The sequence below is a fragment of the Populus euphratica genome, unplaced genomic scaffold, assembly GCF_000495115.2.
Source record: "Populus euphratica unplaced genomic scaffold, PopEup_1.0 scaffold180.1, whole genome shotgun sequence".
In the NCBI taxonomy this organism is placed as follows: Eukaryota; Viridiplantae; Streptophyta; class Magnoliopsida; order Malpighiales; family Salicaceae; genus Populus; species Populus euphratica.
The window spans coordinates 422849-448411 of NW_011500060.1; the positions used below are offsets into that span (position 1 = coordinate 422849).

Genomic DNA, 25563 nt, shown 5'->3' on the forward strand with positions numbered 1-25563 from the left:
AGGGATTGTATATAATTAAAAAGAAAAAAAGAAAAACATGAAAAAAAAGAAAAAGAAAAGGAAAAAAAAAGAAAAAGAAAAAGAAAAAAAAAGATAATAAATGTAATTAAAAAATTAAATAAAAACGTAGATAAATTTGGTTTTGTAGCCTCCCTAACCTAAGTAATTAAGTTACATGTTAATTGACTTGAGAGCTATTGGCCCAACGCTTGTTACATGGGTTGAGGAGAAAAGCTTAAGGGAATCAATAAAAATGCATTTTTATCAAGGTTTTATATCATTATTTTGCACTTGAAGTATCAATAATTCCTTAACTAGAGCATGTTTATAATAACTCGTTTGATAATATAAGATACCTTTAATTTATGGTAAATGCTCATTTTAAATACATGTATTCTCACAATTCAAAGGATTGATTATTGTGAATAACTATTAGAAGTGAAAGGACAAAGAAAAGCTAAGCTTACGAAGAAGATCCCGATTCACTTCAAATTCGAACATTATTCAATCATTGGATCATATCTAGAGTTATAAATCTTGGACTTGAGATTAATTTATATGGCTAGAAAGATAAGAAATAGACTTACAACTTTCGTGGCATGGAAAGACCTAAATTTTCCATTTTCAAATTCAAAGTTTGGCCACAAAGGAGAAGTCTGAATCTGCCCTACAATTCAACCCTAACACTGCTAAGAGTTTTAACCATAACTGGAGTTTTAAAAGTCTAAATGATCTAACATTTAGTAGGTGGAAGTAAAATATAATTTCCAACAACTTTCATAAAGAAAACATGCTCAAATTTGGATGGTAAAAATGACATTTCATCCAGACAAGAGCATGAGGGTTATCCACCAGCAGCACTGCTCAGTATTTCAGACATATCTCAAGCTGTAGTACTCCAAATGATCTGAAATTTGGTAGGTGAAAGAAAAAGACAATTTTCAACAACTTTTATGAAGAAAACTTTGCAAAATTAGAATTGCATCAATGTCAATTCATCCAGCCAAAGTGCTTGAGTGATGTTGTCCACCAAGTCCACTAATCAATAGTTGACCACTACATCAATTATCAATTATCAAATGAATAGTTCTGAATTTTAGCCTATAAAAGAAGGTATTTGCCATTCATTTAGGCATCTTGTTTTTCATATCAAGATCATGTTCTTACTCTCTCTCTTTATATTTTTGTAATGCTTAAGTTTTGCTTTCATTAATCTCTTATTCATGCTTTTCATTTCCTTTACTATACTTAGTTAACTTATATCATGTTTATGTTCTTATATTGTTTCTTTAAGTCTTTCTCCTTTATAATGTCTAGTTTAGTTAATTATATCAAGTTGAAAAGGTTTTACTAATGGTGTTAGGATAAGTATAATATAAATTCAATATGGACTTCAATGCTCATATCTTAAATAACTTGCTATTACAATGTCTTATCATTTTTATCTGATTAATTCTTAATACCTTAATTGTTAAATGGTTAATCTAGATTTGTGTTGTATAACACTTGGATTTGTTGTCAACATAAGTTAACATTATGAATACTTGATAAAATTTATAAGTATGGTGTTATGTAAATAAGATGATTAATATGATCATGTTGATAATTAATATAGCGTTTATACCTTATTTATCTCTAATACTATTAGTGTATCCTCTAACCTTTACATTTGTTTTTATCATTGTATAATCTTTACATTCATTTTACATCTCAAAGTTCTCTATAATTTATCTTCACCACCACCACCATCATCATCATTGTTATTGTTGTTGTTGTTATTTATAATTTATATAGTTAAATTTCATGTGGTTCGATCCCGGGCTTGCCGGGTTATTTATTACTTTAACACTCCTACACTTGGGATAAGACATCAACTCTTTGATCGTGTCAAAGAAGACGACAATTTTGGGGAAAAAAAGCAGAAAAAATAGAAAAAATAGAAAAAAAAATATGTGTGGAAAGTTAAAGCTAAATTCTCAATCAGCTCAATATTAAAATCATTTAGGAAAATACTGTAGCAATATATAATGTTTTATAATAAAATATACAATTGTAATTCTCAATCAGTTCAATATTAAAAAAATAAGATCATCAAAAATAATTTTGGAAAATATCACAAAAAAAGGAAAAAAAATCATACATGGAAATATTATATCAATCTATAGAGTTTCATGAGGAAATCTATAGTTGTAATTTTCAACCAGGTCAATATTAAAAATAATAAAATCAATAAAGATAATTTTGAAAAAAATCATAACAAAAAAATCATGTGGAAAAAAATTATAGCAATTAACGGTGTTGTAAAAAAAATTATAAAGCTAAATTTTCAACCAACTCAGTATAAAAAAAATAATTTGATAAAGACAATTTATAAAAAAAAATTAATTAAAAAATATGTGGGGAATACTGTAGCAATTCACGGTGTTTTAAAGAATTACAAAGCTAAAATCTCAATAAGCTTAATACGGGAAAAAAATTGACAAAAATAATTATGAAAAAAACAAAAAAAAATCATTAAAAAAACCAAGAAAATATTGTAACAATTCATAGTGTTTTAAAGAAAAAAAAAACTAAATTCTTAACGTGCTCAATAGTAAAAAAATAAAATCAATAAAAATAATTCTTAAAAAAATAAAAAATAAGAAAATAAAACAAAAAAAGAAGAAGATAATTTTAGAAAAAAACAAATAAGTGGAAAAAAAACATGTAGGGAAAGCTAAAGCTTAATTCTCAACCAGCTCAATATTGAAAAAATAAATTCGACAAAGATAATTTAAAAAAAAAAACTTGTGGAGAAACACTGCAGCAAAATAAAAAACCATGTGGGGGAAACACTATAACAATCCATAGCATTATTTAAAAAAAAAACTATGAATCTAAATTCTCAACCAGTTCAATATGAAAAAAATAAAATCGATAAAAACCAGTTTAAAAAAATAAATAAATCATAAAAAAAAAATCATGCATGGAAATATTGAAGTAGCAATCCACAATATTTTAAAAAAAAAACTACATAGCAAAATTCACAACCAGTTCAATATTTAAAAAAATTTAGCAAAGATAATTAAAAAACAAAAAAATTAAAAAAAAGAACAAAAGTAAAAAAAAAATAACATGTAAGGAAAGCTACCGTACTTTAAGAAAAATATTTATATCATTTCATGAAAAATTAATGGAACCATTACTAGCTTTAAGAAAAATAAACAAATCATAGCAATGCATATATATTTATATCCATTTTCACAATATTGTCATCGACTTTATAAATAACTGTACATTTATGATTCTCTTATAAATATACTCCATTTGTGTTATATCTATATTTTCTTCAATCTTTACATTAACAATATATCTCCATTCTGACATCACATAGAATGTATCATCGTAGTCGTTATCCTTCTAAGTTGGTGTCTTGAAAATCTAGTCCCGTAGTTCCTTTTGAAAGTTTATCTATTCCAACAACTTATTAGAGTTCAAGAATATAGATAGTCTCATATATTCAATCTTAGTACTATTCAACTTACTCAGGGGTTATATCAATATCATTATACAATAAACACATTTTGAATAGTTGGCTTAATTATAGATTCATCAATCCATTTAATACCTTAAATATTTGTGAATCCTGCTTGAATTCATCAATCACATTTAATCTTTTCAAAATGTTTGATATATTATTTTCAGTCCTTTGATTTCTAGTGGTTTTTTTTTCTTTACCAGATTTAATAGTTTTACTAACAAAAATTTCCATCGGTATTTACACTTATAGTTTGCCGGTAAGTATTTTACTAACAAGCTCACGAATGAAAACAATACTCTTGTCAGTAATTTTTGGTATATCAATAATAAATATACCAATGAATTTATAGATTGGCAAAGTGCTGCAAAAAAAATTACATGTTTATTCTAGCAGAATTTTCCTTTGGAAGTTTACAATATAATTGATAAAACACCGTATGTATTTTTATTTGTCCATCAATAATATAACATATCATCAATAAAATATCATTTGTAATTCTATTAGAGTTAACAATAGCAATGATATTTGTAGTAATTATTTTTCAACCATCTGAAATATATCGACGGAAGTGTTATGTCGATAACCTCGTCAATAATGATTTAAAATATATTAAAAAAAAATATTGAATAGAAGTAGAAAAATAAATTAAAATCATATAAAAATTAAATATAAAAAAATTGAAAATAGAGGTGACACTAGAGGAGGAGGAATAAATCTAAAACAACGTCAACATTGAAGGAGGAGAAGGAGAAAGAGCAACGTCCTCACTAAGACTATAGGGCCAATAAAAAGGAGCACATAGATCACCTATGTGTAATATCTTCTCCATTATTACTCAGCGAAGTTCTTCATAATCTGTAGTGAGCCGTTCATATTTTTCATTAACATAGGTCATCTAATCCTGTACTTGTTGGTCTAACATCACCTCGAACTTAGGAGTTTAAGTGCTTGGAATCAATTACGAACATCCAACGATCGAAACACTATGTTTGCAAGTTCTCGACCATAGTATTAGAGAGTTTGTACATTTGATTTCTATCGAGTTCACTGGATGATCCTACCTCCACCATAAATCCAAATCGAAATATAGATGGATCAAATGATCGCCCCCATATCTTTCCTTCAAGCGAATGTTATATATATCCTGGAAAGAAAAAATAAATTCATCAAATTAAAAGAAATTATAACTTAATAAAAAAATTGCTTGAAAACTAACATACCACAAAGTATTGAGCTTGGCTATCCACGAACTATTATACCTATTTTTGGCAGTCATCACTGTGAACATGCTTTCAACAAAAGTTTCCATCAAGTTTGGTTTGCGTCTAAGAACCGTAGCTTGTAAAATAAAAATATTGTCAATTAAATATATTTATAAAAAATAAAAAATAAAAAAATTAAAGTAATAAAAAATATATTATCATCCGCTTCACATGAGAAACGAATGAAACGAAGCCCTTAGTATGTGTGGTAACGAAACCGTGAACACACTGGTGCTAGTTCTTTATACCGAATTGTGACCGTATAGTGAAACACGTGGGCGTCACGTGCTCCATATAGTCTACCCATATAGCCTTTAAGATATATGGCGGTCTGAAATCCTTCCAACTCGCCATGTCATTTCAAGCTGAATGCTCGCTTTCTCTTACATATTTTTTTGCTTTCTTTTACGCCTCATTATCATTCTTAAATCTCAACCTCCAGTTATATCAATTATAACTTGTTTATATCATTTTTCAATCTCAACATATTTTTGGCTCATTTATGAGTATTACATCATTCTTGAATACTTAATACCATTTACCACTTCATAAAATTTCTATATTATTATACATTTTGTATTACTATTTATCATTCAAAGCAAGATTTACATCTATTTAGACATTTTCTATCAATTCAACCTACACCTTTTTACCTAGCTACTTCCATTATTTATGACTTATTTTTTAATATTAAACTTAGCTTATTAATTTGGTTTTGACAACCATAATTTACACTTAACCCTGTATAACAAACTCCTTCTTTACGATCCATTTGATATGCCTTTCTGTGTTGCATCATATGATTTTACATGCAATTAAGTTAATAATTTCATGTAACTTCTTTGGTGTTTATCTCATCCTTATTTGTGAGAGTAAATCATTGTTCTCTGATTGACCTTATGCAATTCATTCATATTATCGTTTATTCAATGACTAACTAATTTTTTCATTTGTATATCCTTTTATTCCCAATGAATTATTATTTATTTTATGCCAACCTAGTAATATTGGCTTAACTACAAATGCAATATTCTTAAGGTAACATTTAGGTAAGGTAAATCAATAATAAATAAACATATAGGTTCTTCAAGTACCACTCAATTAGTCAAATATGAAGTAATTGAGTGGTACTCCTTGAAGAATACAATCCATTCCATCCTGATATTGAATTTCTAATTTTCACATATCGTTATTGTCCTTTCTACATTTGTATTCTTTATAGGAGTTATGATCCTAGAACATCTAAATTCATAATTGTCACTTAGGTCATTATTATTATGACTAGTCAAGTAACACCCTCAATTTCTTAGTTATTGATCTTTCTATCATTAAGTATTATTTCGTCTCCTTGATTACCTTTTTCGCTGTGGACTAAGCATCATATTCCTTTCCTTTACCACTATTTTCTTGGTTAACAACTATTATATTCCATTTTCTTAGTCATCGCCTTCCTGATTACCAAGTATCATAATTCATTTCCTTAGTTACCGATTCTTTTGGCTACTAGCAAATCATATCATTTCCTTAGTTACCATTTTTATAGATACTAAGTATCACATTATACCATTTCCATAGTTTCTATTATTATAGTTATTAAGTAACAAATCATACAATTTCCTTATTTTTATGTGTGCATTAATGAAAATAAGTTAGATATATTTAAATGATAAAATGTATACCCTGCAAGCATGAAAACCATGAAAAATCTATTTTGCTACAAATTTAATTGTCTATCTAGGTTTGACATAAATCAGTCAATCAGTTCATAATGATCGGTTTAATTGGGTGATCGGTTGATGATTAAAAATAGAGGATAACTACTGTATGAATAGTATCTTTTTAAAATTTTAATTAGAGACTATGTTTTTCATATAAAAGTTAGATAAATATATATATTTTAAAAATAAAAGTTTAAAAATTTTATTTTTTGGATAAACCGATTCACCAGTTTTTATAACTAAATTAATTGGTCAATCAATCGAGCATTAGTGAAGCTACTGCCTAAATTATATATTTTTAGCTCCTCGATTTGAAAACAGGTACCAAACAGAATGGAAGAAATACCCCCAGCAAAGATAGGGCAGCAAGAAAAAACAAAGGCACATCCATCGACCGTACCAGCAGGGGAGCCCTCACCATATGTAGACACGAGACTCTTAGTCTGGATAGTTAAAGCATTGATGGAGGGCATGGCTAGCCCTATGACACGGACAGTTCCAGCCACACAAATTCCAAAGGTAGCCCTTAGGAGTGTCACGACCACGGACAATGTGGTATTACTTGTATGGTTGGTTAAAAGCATGAGAGAAATGGGTTGTGAACTATATCTGAGGGAACAAGATGTTGAGATAGCCGAGAGGTAGATTAGAAAAGTAGAGAAGACTATGGTCCAGATTATATACCCAAGGGCTTACGGGTTAACTGTGTTACTCAATTGTTATCTACGGGTTAACTGTGTTACTCAATTGTTATCCAATCGGGCCATTACTTGGTGGGAAACCGTCCAACTACAACGGGGAACCGAAACACTGACCTGGAGCGACTTCAAATTAGAGTTTGAAAATAAGTTTCATTCCAAGTACCATTGCAAGCTGAAGGAACAAGAATTCTTGGCATTGAGACAAGGGGAAATGTCAGTTTTGGAATATGAGCAGGGATTCCATGACCTTTCACTGTTTGCTTTGCGCTGTATCCCCACCGAAGAAAATATGATTGAGAAGCAGAGATATAGGCTTCGATTGGAATTGAAGGGTTAATTGCCTTACGGTTTAAATCAGTGAGAGAACTGATTGAAACAGCACAAGCTTTGAAAGCCTGTATTGGAGAGGGTCCATACCAAAGAAAAAAAAAGGTCCACTAATGGATTATTATTGTGTGCCTCGTTGAATCGAATTATACAAAACTATTTTGTTTATAATCCCCCAATCAAGAAATATGCTATAATTCCTGACAAGCCAGGGTTGCAAAAAAGAAGTCGATTAGCATTGGACTTCTCTTCTAAGGAAAAATAGTTCCTAGAAACTTGTTTTACATTGACCTGCTCTAAGCTGGCATTTCAAATCAATTGGTTCTCCTTTTCAAATGGGATTGCGGTAAAGCCTGTTTTTAAATTAATCGTAAAAAAGCTATGGCTCTTACTCTTGTCAGTCTAGGAAAGCCCTGCACATGAATTTGGTAAAGCAATTTCCACCTTCAATGTTCTCCCAATAAAAGTAACAAAACAAGTTTCCTATATCATGCTTTATATCCGTGGATATCACTGCCAACAACTACTACCTCTTTATCAAAATCCTTCTCTGACTGCCCACGAAATTAAGTGTGTATCCAACCACTGGTTCTCTCTTATCTGGAATAATATTGAGTGAGTTTCACGGGCTTGTAAGAACATTATTTACAATCCTCCTACCAAGCCATATGCATCGATTCCCTATAACTTAGTTAGCTTTCGATCCTTCGAAATAACCTGACAACGAAGTTGATAGTGTAAGATGATTTTACTAGTTCAGACTGTCAGATAGGAGATTTACTCCCCAAAAACTGGCTCTTTATCAGATAAGGTCTTGTATAATGGTGCTCTTCACTGGAGTAGGGAAAGGGGTGATTCTTGTATATTTTGATGTTGATCAAGAACAACTTGGGAAAATGTCCATGTTACAAATTCTTGATGGCTGGAATACTAAACATGTTTCTGTATATATTTCAAAGAGTGAGATTAATGGTGTTCCTGGCGACCAATTTGATGAGTATGAGATGGGAAGAGACTAATCTGGATGGTTTCTTAATCACCTTATCAATCTTAAAATAATTGCCAGAGCTTTTCTAAGCTGGGTCATGTGCATGTTTTTCAATTTGTCCCTATAAAGTAATTGTATAATCTACAATCATTAGTAAGGCAGTGTCTGAAAAGCAAGATTTCAGAATAGCATTGAAATTCTCATGGCTTTATATCTTCGGATAGAATCATTTTTAAGTACAGAGTTAGTTGCAGCCTACTAGTGGTACAGTTTGAAGAGCCTCAGTTAGTTGCAGACTACTAGTGGTACAGTTTGAAGAGCCTCACTTCCTCTGAATGGAGTTCAAGTCTATAGCCAGCTTAGCTCAAGATTCAATATAAAAGAGTAAATCTGTGAGAAACCAAACCCCATAAATATACATGCATGTTGAGATGTTGGGCTAATCTAAAAACCATTAGAACTGATTCTTTTCTAAGAGTAGCCATCGTTTTCAGAACATCTTCAGTCTTGGAGATAAATAATAAATAAATAAAGCGCAGGATATTCATGGTATGTCAGACAATACAAGGCCGCTCTTCCTTGTCTTTATTTTTGTCTTCAAGAAGGTTCCTTGTCAGGGTCTCTTCCCTGTTTTGAATTTCCACTCTTTTCTCCTCAATTTTTCCCCATAAAACAGAATAGAGACCAAGCATGATAAGAATTGCACCGATAATCCTGAAATGCATGTAGGAAAGTTAGTGTCAAAACATAACTCTGTTCTGCTTATATGTTAATTGCAGAATTCCATGAATTTTGAATGTTTGTTTTTTTGTGGGAATGTTCACATACCCTCCAGAGTACAACTGATCACCAAGTATTAGAGAAGCCATAACAGCAACCAAAATTGTCTGCATTGGTTGAAAGACAGCAACAAAGACAGGACCACCTTTGTGAATGCACCATGTTTGAAGGGAAATGACTATAGCAGAGGACACAATCCCCTAAAAAAGAATGAAATTGAAGAATCCATTTTAAATTCAATACAGAATGACAGAAAAATAAAAGGAAGCCTGAAATTTAAGTTAATTACAGCATATAGGATTGTGAATAGTTCTTCTCCTGATTGGATTTTCCAATGGTTGAAGTCAGTTTCTACAAATGCTGCAATGACCAAGAACTGGATCAATCCGAAAAGGCATGTAAAAGAAGTGACAGAGAGCTTTGCCGGATACTTCTTCAACACAGGAGCCTGCAAAATATTAATTCATATTTTAGCTCATAAGGTCAGTAGTAAATTATATGCCATCTACAATTTTTAGCAATCTAGATCAGATTAGCACATGATTTGCATAGCTGTGGTCTTATGCAACTTATATGGTGGTGACAAAATATGCTTTACCTGAAAGACCATCCAGCCAGCCCATGATAAGCAGTGCCCAAACAGGAATATGCATCCCCATGTCCAGTTTTGCATTTTCTTCGAAGACATATCTTCTTCAAATGTTATTCCTTGTTCTTGTTGTGTTATCTGATACAGAAGAGGAGGGCCTTTGTAGAGTGTAATGACAGACGCACCCCCTATACTTGCAATGGTTCCTAGAACTTTTGCTAGTCCATCTCTCCTAGAAATGTTGACTTTCTCAAGTCTGAGGAGAAGGGTAAAAGTTTAAGAAATGTTTCTTTTGTTGAAGAAAGAGAAGAAAGTTCAACGTAAAGAGTCTGCGTTACCCTAGAGCAGAAGCCATGACAAAAGTGATTGCAGGAACTGAATTTTGCATTGCTGAAGCAAAAGTTGGAGATGCATAATACAATCCCAAGAGATAAAACCCTTGGTTTGCAGTGATTCTGAAACAGAGAAAAGACAAGTTAAAACAACAGACAGTAGTGAAACCATCACATTATACATTTTAGATATCAAATGTATCTTCTCACCCCAATAATGCTAGAAAGAAGAGTTGAACCAGCACAGAGAAAGTAAGAGGTGGTCTTTCCTCCCTGAACATGTCAATCCATAATAGAGTACAAGGGTAAATGCCAATCCAAACCAGTATATATATATATATATATATATATATATATATATATATATATATATATATATATATAGACTACCAAAACAGAAACAGAAAAGCGAGCACCGTACTGAAGACTCACTTCTCAAAGAAATAAGCGAAAGGTCCCAATAAAAGCAATGCAATGATGTTCCTATAAACTGGGTAAACAACTTTGCTAACACCAATGTTTAGTGCTACCCTTGAAACAATATGAAACCCTGAATAGAAAAACTGTAGAGCAACTAAGGCCAGAAGAAGTTTCATTTTCTGAGGGAGAACACTCCTATCTGCCATATTTCCCCTCTCCTTATTTTCTGCTTGCCCTTTGGGATGTTATACAATCACAAAATCTGAAGTTGCTTATATAGTTATGTGTACATAAAGGTACATGTGTTTTTTCCTTTTGGCTGGTGCCCGTTAACATATTTATACTAGTTGATGTTGCATGGAGGAAGTATCAAGCCACCTTCACGTTACATGCATAAGCAATTGGTAATGATGATATGCATTTACCTCAAATTTTATTTCCTAGTTGACTTGAGATTTGAATTCTGTTGGGGAGACAATGTCTAGGTGAAGCATGTTGGCCAGGTGATTAGAGAGTGAGAATTCCGGCTTTAAATCAGTGGATCATCATGAATCATGAACCCACCAAATGTTTTTAGTTAAGCATGGTCAATAGCATTATTGTTTTGTGAACTGATAGCAGACACAATAATGCTAGCAATATACATAAACTTGATACCAAAAGGCAAGTTTGTCATCTAGATATACTAATTATTTCAACAAATAATAATTTTGCTGAAAATTAAGCTGTGGGTGGTGGTGGTGGTTATTGTGAATTTTTATAGGTGCAGAAGGTGGGACAAAGAATCGCTGATTGCAGCATGCATGTGGTCATCCATATGATTTGGGTATTTCCCATTTATTTATGTATAAAACAACAAGTTGAGAGAGACAAAACACATGCAATTTTTACAATGGATCACGCCATGTGTTGCTCCTAGGATTGAAGCTTGTCACAGCAGAAAACTTCTAGCCAGTTTTGTCTTTCATTTCCCCCCTGAAAATTCACAAATGCAATGTGGGAAACCGGGGATGGTGTTTTGCACTAGGCTTTCCAAACAGAGGGTGTGGCTTGACAAGATAGAGAAAAAACCATGCGGCAATGGTTTGATATGTTCTTGAATGAATGCTTTGTTCTGCTTTGCCGCTCTTGTTCTGTTCAGTCAGCAAACAGCTCTCTCTCCAATGATTCTTTGATTGGCTCAGAGCAAAGATTATGAGACCAACTACCCATCACTGACGAATCAATATCTTTAATTATCATAATTTAAACGGATAATGTGGTACGATTTCTTGTTTTTTAGCAAGTTGAATGGGATCATGGTTGCTTTGAGCTGAGGTAATTAAGGGCTTATTTATTTCTGTTTTAAAAATATATAAAATAATTTATTTTTTTAATTTTAAATTAATATTTTTAAATCATTTTAATATACTAATATCAGAAATAAGTTTTTAAAAATAAAAAAAATATTATTTTAATATATTTTCAAATAAAAAAGACTTTAAAAAATAATTATCACCATACTTTTAAATACCATTTAATACAATGGCTATAACTTTAGGACAGAACTGAACATGCTATTTTTCTCTACTAGACAAATGCATCTGATCTGAGACTAGGGAAGATTTGGTTAAGATAAATGCATGGCCACATGGGAAATTAGCACTCTTGAGCCGCGACAAAGGGCGTAGAGGTTTTTTTTCTTTTTTTAATTTATCTGTCTACATTCACGAACCACCTGTCAACTTGGTGAACGAACAAAGTTACAGGAAAGTGGTGGAAACACTGGCTCTCCACTCTCTCTGTATCCAATTCTGTCCATCATACCTTGAATGTAAAAGAAATTGAGATTCTTGTTAATCGGAACGCCCAATCACAGGAGCGACATGGAGTTGTTTATACTTTGAATGCTGAACTTGATGTGGCTTGAAAAGGTTTAATTAAAGCATATGTTCATAGAAAATAATCTTTTCAAAAAATAGCAAAAAGCACACATGCATATCCCTCCTATCTATGTTTCTTCAATTTACCTGTTTCACAAAAAAAAAAAAGGAAGGGGGGGTAATTAATAAAGCAACAAACAAAAAGTACTTCAGAGTTCGGACAAACAGCAGGAATTGTATTGCTCAAAAATTTTAAGCCACTTTTTTGCAAGAACAGTGGAGTAACTTTGAGCAGCAAGATATTTCAAAAACTTCAAATTTTATCCTCTAGGGTTCAAGGTCTCCCAAAATCTTAAACCATTCTTTTTTGGTCTTCAGAAGCTCCACCTCAGATGTTTGCAAAACAACGTTCAAAATCTCCATTAGAATGTCCACTTGTTGTTATTGTTATTATTGGATGCAATAAAAAGTAGGGTTTGGTTATTATTGGATGCAATAAAAAGTAGGGATGGTGTTCAAAATCTCCATTAGAATGTCCACTTTTAGGTATAATATTCTGCTGGTGTTCAATTTATCAATTTTTCATGAGATCAAAACTGCCGATGGTTATATAGGATACTAATAAAACTTTTGAATCAGCATTAACTATTAGGAAAGAAGAGTTCAGAGAAAACAAGGTAAAGATTGCCATGCAACAGTAGTGAATGTATGGGTACGGTATCTTCAAACATCTAGCAATCGTTATAGGACCAGCAACCGCAAGAATTACCACATCACTACATATTTCACTGATTAAACAGTAGTGCATAGTTTTGTTTCTAGACGTCTGAGTATACAGTCAAGCTTGTACTGCCAACAAGAGATAAACCAAGAAACAATATTTTAGCAGTTCTTACAGAAAAACAGGTGTCAAGACCTCCATGTACTGATGGCCAGCTGCTGGGATGTTTTTCCAATGGAAAGAACATCGGTGGCCCTCCGTGTTAACTGTGCTTGAAAACAATGATGATTGCAGTGCAATTATCTTTGCAGCGCCGCTCAATAACAGCTTCCCTTACAAGACGGCGGCTCACAGCTGCAACAGTTAAACCTTCCTGCCAAACATGTCTAATTTGTAAGTCATCAATTGATGTAGGGGTCTAATTAAAAAGAAAAAAGAATCAGAATCAATGCTTAAATACATTATTGGTGTGAAAGTAACTTGCAATTCAAAACATGGAGTATGGTAATCCTAGAGGTTTCTATAAACACAGAAATTAATTTACAATATCAAGAAAGTCATGTTCAAATTCAACATTAATGCCTTAGCTACAGTTTTATAGACAATTCAGCTAGTTTTATGACTAGCTTTTGAGTACTTCATGAGTCATATTTGTGGGAAGTTCTAATTCTAATGAGCCGGGCCACTTTGCCATCCATGCACCAGCATTAAATATTATATAGGAACTTAGTAAGCCTAGATATAAGCACCTTGTATCAGGTATCATGTACCAATTCCCATGCAACAATATAGCCTCCTCTACCTTAGAAATAAAAAACAGTAATCGAGGATGAAAGAGCTCTTAGGCATGGGAAAGGTACATATAACAATTTCAATGAAACTAGGTTGCACACCATCCTATTTATAGGCCTAAAAAAGTGACATTCGCATGTAGGTTATAGCTCATTTCTAAATGGAATTCTATACAGTTTTTTACTTTGTTTGTACGTACTTAAAGGCAAAGAAATAAAACTAGCACTCGTAATCCATCAAATGCTATTTGAATATTACAATGCAATTAGGATTTCCCTTCCTAAAAGCTTGAAAAGATGCAGTAATTTTCCATTAAACTGCCACTCTTCCTTAAGTTCTGCTACTAGGTAAATTTCAACAGCTAAATCAAGAAGGATAGCACAATGGACAAAATTCAACTAATTATTCAAGTTCTACAACGAGTCAAATAGTACTTCACTACTAAACAGGTGTACTTTTACCTTCAATAATTTCTGAATAAATTCAACAGCATCACTTGGTCCAAATACCTGAAACAAATACAGAAGCACTTAAATGTGTAACGATACTTTTCAAACTTATAGAAGTAGAGCTCGAAGAAGATTAAAAAAACATGGACTAACTATAATAGCAAAGATGTCAGACAGAAATTGAAGCCATACCCCCCATAGGCCATCACAACCAAGAATAATAAAGTGCTCTCTGTCTGTGAGGTCAAAGGAATGAATATCTGGGGTTGCCACAACACCTACCTGCAATTCCCACACTTATGTCAGATAGCAAACACATTGTACCTTGCAGGTTGATTCAAAAAGTAATTTCACCCAGAATACATCAATACCTGTATTTGAAGAGCACAATAACACAGAATAAATACAGACAGATTAAGAAGAAAATTAAACAAGGAAAGGTATTTCAAACTAAATATGATATGACAGCGCAAAACTCTTCACAAGTTAAGGGAATACCATAAATGACTGCAGCAACTTCCAGACTGCAGGATGATGAGTATATATGACTTTGCTAATAAAGAAAAGGCATGAAATAATTGATGAACTCATAACACCCGACACTTTCATATATTTATCAAAGCTGCAACCAAATCATTTGCTTATTTCTCTCTGGTTCACATCTTCCATTTAATTAAGGCCCATTTGTTTGCTGGAAAGTAATTTTTTTTTTTAAGTGAATTTTAGAAAAGTGAATTATTTTCTTATGTTTGGTAATGTAATGAAAAATAAGTTAAAACACACTTTCTAGTGTTTAGTTATGTCATGAAAAATAAGTTGGAAATAACTTATTAATATTTTATTTTTCTCAAGTTTATTAAAATAGTAAGGAAAAAATTTTACAAATTAAAAAAATAAGTAACAATCAAAAGAATGAGGACCAAGTTTGATAGATAAAAAATTTCAATAAGAAAATAATAAGAAAAAAGCAAATAACAATTATAAAAATGAGGATCAAAATTAATATAAAAAATAAATTTTAAGAGATGAAATTGAAAAATAAGTATTCAAAACAAAATATATATAGCAATAAAAAGTTTGAGAACCAAATTTAATATAATTAGCAAATAATGACATTTCTAAATTTTTCACAACTTCCGGAAAGTGTTTTCCATTTAAATTTTACAGAAAAACACTTTCCTAGAAACCAAGCCAAATTTTCTTTTGACTAGAAAATGTTTTCTATTGACTAACTTTTTTAATAGCAAACAAACACAGGAAAGTTTGGAAAGTGGTTTCCCGGAAACCACTTTCCAGGAAACAAAGACAACCTAAAAAGAACCATCTCTGACCTCTCAATTGTTTATAGGAAGCATTATTGAATTCTAATGGTATTACATTAGCATCGAGAGAATTGAAAATTATACCAATCTAAGCTCCAACTCTGATTTTTGGTAAGGATATACCACTCTTTTTCTTGTAGAAATTTATTCAGATTGCCATGTTTCAATTTATCTCTAGATCTATAAGCCTGCAGACAAGCTATAGCATTATATTTCTCTTTGAACCAAGTCTCATTTCCAGCTACGTAACAAGGACAAATATACAAATGTTGTCATCATACATAAATAGAAAACATGAATCTACAGTGTCAACTATGCCAGATGGAAGCACTAAGAACCTTCTTGAAATGGCGATCTCCAAAAGCCCTAGAAACCTCAAGGCGACCTTGTAATCGTCCATTTGAACTCACACTTCCACCTGCCTGGAAATTGAGGGAGCACAAATATCATGAGTTAAAAGTTAGTAAATTCATTCAAATATCAAATAATTAGAAGCAGTGATAATTTCATTGTCCACATAGGATTCCTTCTTTTCTTTTCAGCTTGGATTGGCCTCAATTTTTTTTATTTTTTTTTAATGTTTTTCCTTTTTCTTTTTTCTTTTTCTTTCAACAATAGAATCAAGATATCATCCAAAATCAGAAAATAATAGTTGAAGTTGAGAAGTGGGACTAAAGAACTTATATCATTCTAAGCTTATATCATTCTGTCAGGCAATGATGCCTCCAGGACTTGTCTTGCAAATAAATAATTTGAATCACTGCATCAAAAGAATGATGCCTCCAATACCAATATCCAGAAAATATAATTACTTGGCCTCATTATCAAAAATTTCATTTAAAAAAAAAAAGAGAGAATAAAGAATCGAAGCACAATATCAGCGTAGAGCAAGTATAATTTCAACATTATAGTCTCTACCTTTTGTATTCGAGCACGTTCCTGTGGATATATGGCTTTGTGTTCCCTTGTCAAAACAATAGCCTTCAATGGACTTACTCCATCTGGGTGATTCTGTGATCCATCAATAATGGATGATCGGGCTAAAACTGCTTTTGCATCCCCTATGTTAGCAATGAAAACCTAGGACATGTTTGGTAGTGGCAAGTCAATTAAAAGTTCATCAGAGATGCAGGAGGATCATAACCAAAAGTAATGCAAAAGTTAATCATTAAGTTAGCAATACTAGATTCCATAAGCAAACACAGGTATGATTAATGTGTGTAACTTAATATGAATTTTCATTCAGATATCAACAGCAGATATGTATCAAGGAGGGAAAGAAGAATATGATAAAGAAGAAACAAAGACAACAAAAAAAGCAATAAATTTAGGTGATGTGTCCTCTATCTCATATTTGCAAATAAAAGATTTGGTATATTAGATGGCGCATGCAAGTATTGATAGAGATAGAGTAGGTAGGGAAGAAGAAGCTAGCATTAGAGGAGCTCATATATTGAGGCAGGTAAGAATTCAAAATGACATGAGAAATTCATAGAGATTATCATAGCTGGGTATGTCGTAAAGATAGGAATGTTCCAGCAGAAATCTGTGAGAGTTGGAGAGGGAATTTAAGGGAGAAGTGTTTCTTGACAAAATGGAAGAAAGCTACACACCCTCGGAAGGAAAATGGCAGTATTTATGTAGTACATATAGTCACCTTTAATCACTAATCTTTGTGGTTGATGAACAATATAGTCTCAGTAGTTTCATTGGCCAATAAAGGAATGAGATGACATGTTTAATAATGACACAAGATGAGTGATTTCAAAATTCCTAAGTAAGGACCACAAAGGAGAGGACCTTCTAGAAAACACTTGATCCGAACTCCCCAAGACAAATCTCCCATAAGAAGAGGTTTAGTCATAAATCCTGCAACAATTCTCTTAAATAATTCTCTTTGTTGCTCATGCTGTCAATAACAATAAATAATGGTAACTGAAAATATTTGGAATTAATCAAAGAATTTTGTTTGTACCCAAAGGTCCCATGCTAATTTTACGAATGTTCAAGCAACAAAACAATCAGAGGAAGGAATGGAAGGAATATCCTTGTGGAAGGAAAGTATACAAAAGTTAAACCAAAGAACTAGAATTTAATTCACAAAATCAGACCAAGATTCCAGGTGAAGGTCTATGCAAATAATATTATCTCATTGTAGGATTGCAGCACTTATTTTTTAGCATCTCCATCTAGCATACACTAGACCTATATCAATTAACTGTCATGTGACTGATAATGTTGCATCATGAGAACCATTCCTTAGAAAAATAATGAGAACCCGCTAGGCACCTTTTTAACTATAGGTTCAGCTTTAAATAATAATGGCAAACTTAAATTTGATAAGGGCTGCAAACTTACTTTTAGTTCAGCTTTAAATAATAATGGCAAACTTAATTTGATAAGGGCTGCAAACTTACTTTTTGTCCCAATACCCATACACATACAGCCGTAGCACCATCCTGCCATCCTCCTAAAAGAATGTTATAAATGAATTGGTGAATTCTTTGGTGAAACTTGAAACATTTACTTAGCATGTTTGCTGCTCTATATAATCCATAATTAGAAAAATGGAAAGGAGCAAATTTAGAAAGTTAGAAATTAGCAAACAGTCAAGACATTTATCTAAGAAAAATCATAAGTAAAGAAAGAAGCCCATGACATCTTTTTTTTTTTTTGTGTTAAAGCAATCCACGAAAACGAAAGTACAAGACTAGCGTGTTTAAGAAAGGGATAGATCTTTTAGAAAGAAATAGAGTGATGTTATCGTGTCAAAAGTTCAAGCAGTATGGACCATGCTTCTTCAGGGTCAAAAGCAGAATATTTTGCTAAAAAACTGTGGAAATTGTTCAAAGTACATAATTTCAGAACCAATTTTATCTTGGCAATTAAAATAATAACTAAAAAACAGAATGCACACAGGTCATAATTAATTATTTATACACTGACATCATCCGTGACTTAACATATTCAGCAGTGGTTGTAATACTTGCAGTCAATTGAATATTTCTTTTCATTCAATTTTCCAATTTCCCAAACAATGGACTGTGAAAAAGAAAACATCGCTTCTAAAATAGAACAAGGATTAGGATGAATACATCAGAGACTTGATCATGGAATTTACCTGAAGTACTTTCTTGAAGGAGAGACTCATCAGTTTTCCGAAAACCTAAATCACAAAAAATGAAAAAATAACAAAACATACCTCAAAACAAAAGCAAAAAATACAGAAAAAACATAGACGAACTTCACGTCCAATGGATTTTGCATAACAATATTGCAGAGAAAATATAAAGTAGAAGACATGAAAAGTGAATTCATACCATCAAGAATGGCCTTTTTGGCAGCTTTCACATCCAACTGCAGCACCGGAAAACATACACCATCATTTTTAAATGCAAAAGGAAATATTTTAACCACAGAAAATCAGGCAACAAGAAAAATCATCACATTACAAAGGAAACAGGTAAATAAATAAAAAAGGAAAAAAAATAGAAAAAGAAACGATGGTTCATAAGCAGGCACAAACAATGAAGAAGATATTAGAATTGAGAGGAAATGAAAATAGCAAACAGCAAAAACAAATGAATATTTGATTCAAAAGCTACTCTCTAGTCATGATTAAACAATGCAATACAAGAATCTGAAATCATTATAATTTCCCATTAAAAAAAGTTCTCATGAATTTCCACACTGATTATTATAACCCAGGAGAAATAAATAACAAAAGAAGCAATAAATATAAACTAAAAACACACCAACTCACGTGGTAAGCCAGAAGAGACAACGTTTTTATGTAAATTCTTCTGAGCATACTCAGCTGCTAACCTCCCTCCATGTCCATCATATATTGCAAAATGTGCGCATCTGCATATAATTAATTAATTAGCTAGCTTTTTTATTATTATTTTTCTTTTCTAATTTATTTATTTAACACAAAATCAGAAACAAAAAAAGAAAAAGAAAACCCTAGAAAACCTCAATTTTCCAGGAGGAGAATCCAAGCTAGCGTCTAGTAACACAACCCAAGCATCCTCCATGGAGTGTCTCGATCCTTTATCCTCCGCCGCATTGGCTTCGATCTTAAACTCCTTCTCCGCCGCAATCTGTTGCTGTTTCTGCTTCTTCTCTTCCGTTCCACTGTCGTTTCGCTTGCTTTCTTCACTCGTCAATACTTCAGCTTCAGTTTTTTGTTTCTTTGACTCTGAATTTGATTCCTCGATGATGATTGGGTTCTGGCGCTTCAGATTTGAGGTCTCTGTTTCAGTGACTGGATTTGTGCTTCTGTCGCTCATTTTTTGGAGTCTGCTTGGTTGCAGAGAATAACATTAAAGGATCTCCTTGTCATTTGAGTTTTTTACGTTTTTTATATACAAAGGAAAGGAGTGTTTGTAAACGAGAACAGAGTACACGGTAGCCGGGATAAGGATGCGCCTGGGTGAGAGAATGATGAATAGAAATTGCATCACTATTAAAGTTATTATAATGAACTATTGACGTCAGTTTATTTCGGTGTCTCAAATGTGTTTTTAAAAAAAATTTAAAAAGTTTTTATATTTTTATTTTAAATTAATATTTTTTATATTTTCAAATTATTTTAATATATTAATATAAAAATAATTTTTTAAAAATAAAAAATATTATTTTAATTTATTTTTAAATAAAAAATACTTTAAAAACAATCATTATTATCTTATATTCAAAGATACCTTTACTAGAATTGCATTATATCTAAGACAAATTAACCTAAAATTCTTTTTAGACTACTAACCAATGTTGCATTACTAAATAAAAAGTGTTTAGTTTGGTTTGATTTTTTATATTAAACACATAAAATCTATATTATTATGATTGGGTTTTTTTAATTTATATAAAAAAATCAATTATAATTTTCCAGATTATTATTTTTGCTTTTTTATTTGATATAAAAAATTTTCAATTCCATTTTTCAATCTCCTTTATCTTTGCTCTTTACTAAAAGAGTATTTAAAAATATGATAAATGTTATTTTTTAATATACTTTTCTATTAAAAATGTATTAAAATATTTTTTGTTTTTGAAAACTTGTTTTTAATATCATCACATCAAAATTATCCAAAAATTTTAAAAATTTAATTTTAATATATAATCATCACATCAAAATTATCCAAAAATTTAAAAAATTTAATTTTAATATATAATATTTTAAAAAAAAAATATTGTTTCAAACACGTCCACCTAGAGGTTAAATCACCCTAAAGCAAGGAACTTCCTTTTGTTTGATATCATATAACACTCGAAAATAAAACAATCCATGATGAAAATTATGCATGGCTTTCGAGGCATAAAATATTAACTAAAAGCTAAGTTAGTGGTGATTATTGTGCTCCAAAACATAATTTATTATTCATTTCGATTATGTAATTATTATCAATTGCTTTTTGTTTAATAACTCGTAGATAAAACAATTCATGATGAAAATCATGCATAACTTTCAAAGCATAAAATATTAACAAAAAGTAAAAGTTGATGGTGATATTATTATTCTTGAGATATAATTTACTATTTATTTCAATAGTGTAATTATTGTCTTATCCCTTGGTTATTTTTTCTTTTACCTTTGCTTTAAGGATAGGATGGTCTTTTTTACAGGACATGAATGCTTTTTGAAATTTAAATGGTGTTATTTTGGTAATTATGTTTGTAAATGTATAGTCAAATAACAAATTTAACTTTGGAATAAAATAATTTGATACTTTCTACATAGGGGTAATTTTGTATTTTTATGTTTGATCGAACAGTGAAATTATGGCATTACCTATGTCATTCCAATTTTTTAACCTTGCATTAAGAGGCTTTGTAGTAATTTCCTCTTGCAATTGCTGATTGGTCTTTCTAGTAATTTTTTCATGTTTGAGCTTTGTATTAATTTAGTAAGTTATTTTTTTAAGGTGCTTCTCGATCAAAAAAACAATAAAATAAAATTATTTTATTGTTTTTTTGATCGAGAAGCACCTTAAAAAAATAACTTACTAAATTAATACAAAGCTCAAACATGAAAAAATTACTAGAAAGACCAATCAGCAATTGCAAGAGGAAATTACTACAAAGCCTCTTAATGCAAGGTTAAAAAATTGGAATGACATAGGTAATGCCATAATTTCACTGTTCGATCAAACATAAAAATACAAAATTACCCCTATGTAGAAAGTATCAAATTATTTTATTCCAAAGTTAAATTTGTTATTTGACTATACATTTACAAATATAATTACCAAAATAACACCATTTATTTCGAACACATCCGACTAGAGGTTAAACCACCTTAAAGCAATGAATTGTCTTTTCTTTGATATCACATAACACTTAGTTAAATAAAACAATTCATGATGAAAATCATACATGGCTTTTAAGGCACAAAATATTAACAAAAAGCTAAAGTTAGTGGTGATATTATTGTTCTTTGCAACACAATTTACTATTCATTTTAATAATGTAATTATTGTCTTGCATCTTAATCATTTTCTCCTTTTCCTTTGCTTTAAGGGTAGGATGGTCTTTTCCACAAGACATGAATGTCTTTTGGGAATTGATGAGGTTATTTTGGTAATTACATTTGTAAATGCATAGTAAAATAATAAATTTAACCCTATAATTTGATGTTTTTTACATAGGGACAATTTGTGTTTCATGTCTAGTCAAATTATGAAATTACAACATTACTAATGTTATTCTAATTTTTTAGCCTTGCATTCAAGGGTTTTGTATTAATTTCATGTTATGATTGTTGATTGTTTTTTGTAGTATTTTTTTTTCATATTAGGGCCTTGTACTAATTTTGTAAGCTATTTTTAATGTGCTTTTTGATAAAAAAAAATACAATAAAATAATACTTGTTTTGTTCTTTTTAAATTATTTTTGATATCATCGCATGAAAATTATCCAAAAAAATTTTAAAAAATTTAAAAAACACAATTTCAAAATCATGCATGGCTCTAGGCACAAAATACTAGCAATTACAAACCATAAAAACAAGTATAATCAAAGTAATTAACAAAGGTTAGTATAATAAGATTTTTGAAGCAACAGATAATGATTTCCTAAAACATCAAACCAAGAAAATTACGGTGCATTCATGTTGATTATATAGCCCCAGAGGGGTTCAAAAATCATTTATCACTACAATCAAAGCCAAAGATAAGTGTATTCATCACCCCATGTTGAATTGAGATTGAAGTTTAGAAATGAACCATCAATGTGTTAAATAAAAAGACATCGAACAAAAAACTTCCACCTAAACTCAAAATTATAAGAAATCACTAATAGGAAATTACAATATATCCATGTAAGGTTGTTATTGTCTCTTATCATTGGTATTATTGCATGTGTGCAGCATCGCAACAATCATTCACCATCTAGGAAAAAATAGAATATGGTGTGTTTCCGGTAAAATATGAAAAGACAAGAAATTCTTATGTTTCTTATTAATAAAAAATTTAAATGGGAGTTGTCACTTAGTATTCTAGTCACTAGGAAATCTAACTGGTCTTTAGATATTGGGTACAAAAACTGGTTGCGTAAAGGGAAGATATAAGCACCCCAAATACACCCTACCTAAATTAGATTGCATTGTTTTGTCTAATCAAATCTAAAGTCGTGTTATGGTTTTTTTAATTGTTGGTCTATCTAATGTTTAAGAAAAATTATCTTCTGTAAGAAGATCCTTATCTTATCGAGTGAAAACCTAACTTTTCTATTGTCTAAAAAAATAAATTAAATATCTGGAATACACATTACGTGTAATGTCATACCCCAGATACTAAGCAACAAACAAAATAATTTTTTTTTTGTTTTTGAAATTTTGGCTAATGTTCTCTTGACTTTAATAAACTGGTTATTAAAGCCAAAATCCATGCTAAAATATTTTTTGATGTATGAAAAATATAATATAATTTTTTTTAGCTTTGAAACACTTGGTCATATACATAAAAATATTTTTATTCTTTTTTTTCAATGTTTTTGTATTTTTGAAACTTTTGGTGAAAACCAGGTATTTTAATACCAAGTTTATATTTTTCGGTGTAAAATACAAATCAATATTAACAAAAAACAAAAGCATAAATAAAAAGTGGAGAAATTAAAAATATATGAAAAAAATATATACTTTTTAATTTTAATTTTTTATAAAATGGGCCAAATCAACCCAAAACATGGGTTGGGCCAAACCTAGCCCAACTGCATAGGCTGCGCTCAGCTCAGCCCGTGTAAATAGTGGGCCTCTCCACTGTTCACATGCAACATGAACAGTGGAGAGAAAAGAGAAGAAATAGTAGACAAAGATAGAGGAGGAGAGGAAATAAGGCTGACCTGTAGTGGCTCACGGTGCTTCTAGCGACTGTAGTGGTGGTAACGATGCTACTAGTGGTGGTTGGGGCACGGTGGCGTGTGGTGGCTTTATTGTTTTCTTATCTCTCTTCTCTATTTTTCATTGTTTTTGCTTCTTCTTCTATTTTTTTTTTGGTTTTTTCCCTTTATTCTACTCTCTTTCTTCTCTTCTCCTCTCTAGTTCGATTCTCTCTCTCGGGTTTGGTCTCCCTTCATTCTTTTTTTTTCTTTCTCTTCGATCCCCTCCCCCTGTTTTTATAGGAGGGAAACATGGCTAGAACGGCCACTGTGCTATCGCCCCTCTACTGCCTCTTCAACACATGGAAAGAGTGGCAAGTCGACATCTTTTTGAAGTCATCGGGGGGAGGGAAGTAGGTCAGAAACAGAGGAGAAAAACATATTTTCTTACCCTGTTCCCTGTGTGTCCGGGGGAATAAGATGATGGTGTCGTGCAAAATGGCATCGTTTCAGGCCTTTTTTTTAAAAAAAAAAGTGCATGAAACAGCGTCGTTTTGGTCAAAACACGTCGTTTCATTTAAATATAAAGGCGGTAAAAACATGTTAAATTTCACTTTGGTCCTCAATTTATAATTTGCTCAATCAAGTTCTAAATTGAAATTTTAATTTAAAATCAATGTAATTGCACCCCTGCTAAAAATCCAACAGCGGCCTTGAAATTGACTGCCTTTTTCACTTTGATCCCTGGTCTTGAAACTATACAATTTGACCCTTAATTAATCAATAAACTTCTATTTTCTTTAATTGGACCCCTGACTGGTTTTAATTTCAGCCCCTCTACTTACACGCCTTTTTTTCATTTTGGGCTCTGGTTTCAAATTTCTTCAATTAAGTCCCTAATTGGCCGTCAAACGTCAATATTTATGCAATTAAGCCCCTAATTTGATCAAATTAACTTTCGAAAATTATAATTTGACCCTAGAACTTTAATTTCTTCTAATTAAAGCCTAAATTGACTCCAAAATCAATTTTTCTTGAAATCAAATAATCCATAAATTCAATTAAACCTTTAATAGAACTTAATTGAGTTCATAAACATCTGATTTTGGAATTTTCTTACTCAAACTGAATTTTTTTTTCAACAGGACTGTCATCAGTCAATAAAATACTATCAAATTTTAATCTTTTTATTTTTTAACCTCCTCAACCATTTTTTAACCATTTTTAGGGTGCGTTGACATCCTTTGTTCATTGTTTATATTTTTTATAATATTTTTTGATTTTTTTGTATTTTATTATTTTTGTGGGGGGTCCAAAAATTAGTTATGACAGGTATAACTCACATAAATATTTCTTCCTCCTAGATTATGCAACATTAGCATGGTTGTTAAAATCATGATTCAACTCGTAAAATTGTACGTTTTTCCGAGTTGATGTAGGCTTTACGTGTTAAATCGCTTG

At 31.2% G+C, this 25563-nt stretch overlaps 2 protein-coding genes across 2 annotated transcripts; both read right to left on the minus strand.

Moving 5' to 3' along the window:
• Nucleotides 1–8803: 8803 nt before the first annotated feature.
• Nucleotides 8804–10928, minus strand: UMAMIT4 (nodulin MtN21 /EamA-like transporter family protein). Its single transcript, XM_011002202.1, has 7 exons — nucleotides 10650–10928; nucleotides 10428–10490; nucleotides 10224–10340; nucleotides 9895–10141; nucleotides 9586–9744; nucleotides 9345–9496; nucleotides 8804–9230 (listed from the first exon to the last, which is right to left on the minus strand). The coding sequence occupies exons 1-7, from the start codon at nucleotides 10841–10843 to the stop codon at nucleotides 9071–9073; spliced, it is 1092 nt and encodes a 363-aa protein (XP_011000504.1). The 5' UTR covers nucleotides 10844–10928; the 3' UTR covers nucleotides 8804–9070.
• Nucleotides 10929–13169: 2241 nt separating this feature from the next.
• Nucleotides 13170–20127, minus strand: LOC105108055 (Protein phosphatase 2C family protein). Its single transcript, XM_011002204.1, has 10 exons — nucleotides 19759–20127; nucleotides 19539–19647; nucleotides 19104–19140; nucleotides 18905–18949; nucleotides 18201–18253; nucleotides 16702–16863; nucleotides 16122–16205; nucleotides 14654–14743; nucleotides 14474–14521; nucleotides 13170–13593 (listed from the first exon to the last, which is right to left on the minus strand). The coding sequence occupies exons 1-10, from the start codon at nucleotides 20073–20075 to the stop codon at nucleotides 13483–13485; spliced, it is 1056 nt and encodes a 351-aa protein (XP_011000506.1). The 5' UTR covers nucleotides 20076–20127; the 3' UTR covers nucleotides 13170–13482.
• Between the last annotated feature and the right edge of the window lie 5436 nt (nucleotides 20128–25563).

Coding starts and splice junctions, on each gene's coding strand:
- UMAMIT4 (XM_011002202.1), bottom strand. CDS start 10,843: ATGGCAGATAGGAGTGTTCTCCCTCAGAAAATGAAACTTCTTCTGGCC. Junction 10,491..10,649: donor TTCGCTTATTTCTTTGAGAA/GTGAGTCTTCAG, acceptor TGACATGTTCAG/GGAGGAAAGACCACCTCTTA. Junction 10,341..10,427: donor TTCTTTCTAGCATTATTGGG/GTGAGAAGATAC, acceptor TCTCTGTTTCAG/AATCACTGCAAACCAAGGGT.
- LOC105108055 (XM_011002204.1), bottom strand. CDS start 20,075: ATGAGCGACAGAAGCACAAATCCAGTCACTGAAACAGAGACCTCAAAT. Junction 16,864..18,200: donor TATGGGTATTGGGACAAAAA/GTAAGTTTGCAG, acceptor AACATGTCCTAG/GTTTTCATTGCTAACATAGG. Junction 14,744..16,121: donor GAGATCGCCATTTCAAGAAG/GTTCTTAGTGCT, acceptor TGGGAATTGCAG/GTAGGTGTTGTGGCAACCCC.